Source organism: Urtica dioica, chromosome 10 (genome assembly GCF_054948205.1).
Source record: "Urtica dioica subsp. dioica isolate 48M chromosome 10, U.dioica_male_clone48M_v1_H2, whole genome shotgun sequence".
Lineage (NCBI taxonomy): Eukaryota > Viridiplantae > Streptophyta > Magnoliopsida > Rosales > Urticaceae > Urtica > Urtica dioica.
This window is the reverse complement of record NC_142765.1, coordinates 13,384,058-13,388,910: the sequence shown is the minus strand read 5'-3', so window position 1 is coordinate 13,388,910 and position 4,853 is coordinate 13,384,058. Positions and strand designations below refer to the sequence as shown.

The 4,853-nt window shown below is 41.5% G+C and overlaps 1 protein-coding gene across 1 annotated transcript; it reads right to left on the bottom strand.

Moving 5' to 3' along the window:
* Window positions 1-2,136: 2,136 nt before the first annotated feature.
* LOC149383438 (gamma carbonic anhydrase 1, mitochondrial-like) lies at window positions 2,137-4,853 on the bottom strand. The gene is made up of 5 exons (XM_089629325.1): window positions 4,673-4,853; window positions 4,408-4,551; window positions 3,586-3,711; window positions 3,340-3,491; window positions 2,137-2,687 (listed from the first exon to the last, which is right to left on the bottom strand). The coding sequence occupies exons 1-5, from the start codon at window positions 4,785-4,787 to the stop codon at window positions 2,430-2,432; spliced, it is 795 nt and encodes a 264-aa protein (XP_089485451.1). The 5' UTR covers window positions 4,788-4,853; the 3' UTR covers window positions 2,137-2,429.

Genomic DNA, 4,853 nt, shown 5'->3' with positions numbered 1-4,853 from the left:
CGCCGCGTACCCGAAGCGTTAAACTTTTTCTTAAACCCTAGATCAATTCCAACACCTACCACTAACGAGCAACAGCCTGGGAAGGGTGGAGGAACCAACACTAACGCTGACCGTGCTACAGTCGCGGCCACAGCCGACACACAGCTCCACGTCGTCACCACCATACTAGGTGGTCTGCAAGACGGGGATTCGGCCCGGTAAAGAAGAAAGCTTCTGAGGGCTGCCTCTCAAGAAGGCCTTGCCGGATAGGTTAACCTCACCTATGAGGAACCTCCGTCCGTACCATATGAGACAATACAATTCACCAATGAGGAGGCTAAGCGAGTTGTGCATCCACACAATGACGCGATAGTCCTCAAAGCCCAAGTGGCTAACAACTTGGTGAAAAGGGTCCTTATTGATAACGGCAGTGCAGGCGATATAATCTTTAAGACTACCCCTAGAGTGCATGAAGCTCGGGGGGCTCCGCCCCGTCCCGACCCAGACACCTTTGTTTGGGTTCACGGGAGAAAAGGTCATGACCGAAGGAATCATCGATTTACCGGTCACCTTCGGCACAAGAAAATGTGAATCTAGAGGGACGTGTAGGGTTTTCCCTCGGCGCGTACTCCAATGCTCAACATTAGTCGTGTTGTATTGTGTTCTTGGTGAACGATTTGTACTCTTCTCTACGTTTTCTAGAGAAAGAAAGTCGTGATGTGATTATTGTAGAGTTTTGACAAGTTGAGAGAAATTTGCCTTGAGATAGAGTTGGGAGAGGTATTTATAGAGGCTTGAGACTTGTCTTGATTATGAGTTGAAGGAAAGAGAGGTTGGAAGCGAGTTTTTCCTTGTGGCAAGTGGGGTTGGTGGTAAGAAGCTTTGGACAGGTTTACGGCAAGAAGCCCTTGGCGGATTGGCGGCAAGGAGCCCTGGGCAGGTTAGCGGCATCATGGCTAGAGGAGTTGGCGACAACTACCTCCAATTGGATGTTTGGGGTTGGCGGCAATATGGAGTGGGCAGCATCATCAAGTTGGCACCGTCGGGTTGGCGCCACCATCAGGTTGACGGCTATCAGGTTGGTGCCGCCATCAGGTTGGTGTTACCTCAAGTTGGTGCCACCATCAGGTTGACGACGTCATCAGGTTAGTGGCACCATCAAGTTGACAGCGTCATCAAGTTGGCGGCACCATCAGGTTGGCGTCATCATTCAAGTTGGTGCCATCACGAGGTTGGCGTCATCATTAGAAGTTGGCGTCATCATCAAATTGGTGACGCCATTAGGTTGGCGACGCTATCAGGTTGACATCATCCTCAAGTTGGCGGCACCATCAGGTTAGCGACGCTATCAGGTTGGCGTTATCATCAAGTTGGCAACAAGGCTTATATAATGGCCAAAATAGCTTGTTTTGTGACCAAAATGGGTTGGCGTCAAAACTTGTTTTGTGTCACAGTAAGTTGACGTCAAGGCTTGTTTTGTGCCCAAAATGAGTTGGCGTCAAGAGTCAAAGTTGAATCGAAATTTGACCAAAAAAATTCTCTTGTGAACTTGAGATTTACGTATGGGCTTTTACTTTATCGCTTTTGCTTTCGGGGTATCATTTCTGCCTTGTGAAAATGACACCTCTAACAGACATTGTCTTCAAAATTTTAGTCGCCACAAATTCTTTAAATCACTAAATTCTTACTACATATATGAGCTTCTGAAGTTCTACAAAAATAAATAAAAAGTAAAAAATAAAATAAAAATCTAAACACACAGCGTGAGAATGAAAGAGTTACCGGAGAGAAAGTTTTCTTTAACAGCACCGCTATTGTATACACGTGTTAGAGAAATATACGGAGTGTTGGTTGACTTGGGTCATTTTTTTTTTTAAGGCGACTTAACTGCAGTGGGCATTGAACCCACGACCTCCACACAGAAGGTGATGTGGAATTACTGCTACGCTATCCTAGGTACCACTTGACTTGGGTCATTTAACTGTGTTATTAATTCATCAATTGATGTGGATTAACTAAGCTATAATGCTTGAAATCATAGCTTCACAAATTTATGCGTGGTAATATTCCTCAACTAGAGAAACAGCACACAACATAAATAGAAATCAACGCTATACATACATATCACTTGACTAAAAAAACTTAAAAAGTATATAATTCATCCACCCAAAATAAATCCCAGGGTCATTGGATAGTTCTTATTAGACAGAAAATATAATCTCAGACGATGCCATCCGCAATCTTTTCAATCATCCAATTAATATGCATGGAAGTATTGAATTTCTTTTTCTTTTTCTTTTTTCTTTTTCATTTTAACAAAACTGGAAATTAGGTTCAGACAAACCCAAGAATCCAAGCCACGATAAAAAATGGCGATTCATTCTTCATAAATCTGAAAAGTATAAATAAAAAAAAACCTACTCATTTGCACTGCCGTGTTTAATCACACTCTACGAGGCCTTGGCTGCTGCTACTTTCTCCGGGAGAACATTCTCAGGAAGGTCAACAATCGTGGAATCGTATTCTTCATCGCGGCACTCAAACTTTTTCCTGAGCAACTTCCCGAATTCAACCTCGTCGAAATTCTTTGCATTTTCAGCAGCGTGGGCCTGAGCCAATTCGGTGTAATTCGCGGCTGACTCGGTGATAAAAGCTATTTCTTCCTCCGTGAGCTTCCTCACGAACTTGGCCGGATTTCCGCCCCATACCTGTAATATAGTAGTGCGGAGTTAATCGTATGTACAACTTTGACCCAAGAAGGCTTTCCTTCAATTTCAAATGATGGGTCTCATCTGGCTACAGGCTAGATTTATCATTGTCTCTAACTTCTTTGTAATCTACATCGGCATAAAACTTTGTTAAAAATCGTGTCAAAATTCAACTTAAGGCTTTGCAGCTCAAATATAGTGAGTGGAACTTCGTAGCATTTGTTTTTTTTTTCCATAAATAAAAATTGTACTTTTATTTATGAGCCTCAACACCTAAACTGAATAAATCACGTAAATCTAAGTAACTTGGTTATGATCTTACGCTAAGCATTCAAAATTTTGTTTAGTTTTATTCAGCGGGTTTAAGGGTCAGATTAAGCTAAATAAATTTCTTTTAATATATTCACAAGTTACTTGAGCTTTTATGTAAATATGTTTTAAGTTGATTCAGTGTACAAAAAAAGTTTTATTTTTGTAGAAAATCGATGAAAATACTACCAAAAAAAAATTGAAAACCAATTTACTCCAAAAAAAATTACTACTCGCATATCCATTCAGGGGTTATCAGCCCTAAAAATCCCAAACTAAAATGTAATTATATTTCGGTTAATCAAATGAAGTGATATAAGTATTAGACAGTCAAGGCAAGAACCTCTCCGAAGGGGATCCTCGTGTTCTGCCTCACGAGGGCCCCAGCTGCAACCATGGCGTTCTTCTCGACATGGACTCCGTCGAGCAAGGTCGCCCCAATGCCAATGAACGCCTCGTCCTCGACCGTACATCCGTGTAAAACCGCACTGTGACCTGTTTGTTCAATTCATCCGAATCATATGGAGTTAAGGAACAACTCGTGGGTGATTCATGCAGTGCATTTAAGCATACATACACTCTCACTAACCTACGGTAACATTGTCTCCGATGATCGTCGGTAACACCTTTCCGCTCAAGTTCGACTTTGCAACGTGGACGAGGGCATTGTCTTGTATGTTTGTCCCGGACCCGATACTGATGTTGTTCGCGTCACCTTCTCACACAAACAGCAACAGAAAGAAGAAAAGGAAATGAATGTTTGAAAAGGCGTAATAATATATATATATATATATATGCACGTGTACATACATAACGAGAGACACATAAAAAAGAAAACGACAAAGATACTTGCAAACACTTCTCAATTTATAACAAAATACATGAAAGAACCTACATAGGATAGGATCTGCATTCAAAATTTTAGAAAAAGGAAAGCCCTGGTTAAGTAATTCCAGTAATGAATGAACAACTACTTCCGATCTATAAAAGTAAGGTAACTGTAATAAAAAGGCTTGTATAACGAAAATGAAATTATATGATGCCAAACATTAAATATCACAGCTTTTACTTCTCTGTTTCTACTGACTAGGTGAAAAAAAAAGTTCTGTCAAACAAACAAGCCTAGTTTAGCAAGAGAATTCTTCAGCTTTTGCCTTAATTCATGGCATAATCACTCAAACAAAGTCTTGCGCAATAAACAGGCTCTTCTCTGATCATACTCGATAGATCACACACGCTAATCAAAATCACTGTACATATTAAAAACCACCCAGTGAATTGTCAAACAAAATCTTCAAAAACAATCATTCAAACCTATCACGAGCTAAGTCAACATCCACATTAAACGACGTAGAATTTTGCCAGCAAAAACTTTGACGCTACACAAAAAAACGAAGTGAGAAAAGATTACCTCTCAGAACACAGCCGTACCAAATGGACGAACCTCGTCCGACAGAAACATCGCCGATGACTGAAGCGCTCGGAGCCACAAATGCTTTCTTGTCGATCACCGGAGTTTTATCAAAGACGTTCATCAATGTCCGATGCCTCAAAACTGGTAAGTTTTCCCGACCAAACAACAAATCAAACCTTCAGTCAAATCGTAACTTTCGATTTCAATCAACACGGCTGTCGATCCGAACAAGTCAAATCTAATGAGCGATAGAGAGAGGTACGCTGTTCGTGGAAATGGTAGTTTCCTTGGAGGCGACATCCGAGGCGATCGACAGCCTGGCCAGTCTCACGGATCCAGAATCCGACGGTGTAGATTGCTTTGCCCAATGTTCCCATGGTTTCTCTGTGCGTCTTCACTGAAAGACCAAAAGCATTGGGGTTTTGGGAATAGGAAGACGAAGG

Bases quoted from the DNA above. Each gene is read 5' to 3' on its own strand.
- LOC149383438 (XM_089629325.1), bottom strand. From the start codon at position 4,787: ATGGGAACATTGGGCAAAGCAATCTACACCGTCGGATTCTGGATCCGT. The intron at 4,552-4,672 runs GTACCTCTCTCT...AAAACTTACCAG, and splicing joins CTACCATTTCCACGAACAGC to TTTTGAGGCATCGGACATTG. The intron at 2,688-3,339 runs GTTCTTGCCTTG...ACTATATTACAG, and splicing joins CGAGGATCCCCTTCGGAGAG to GTATGGGGCGGAAATCCGGC.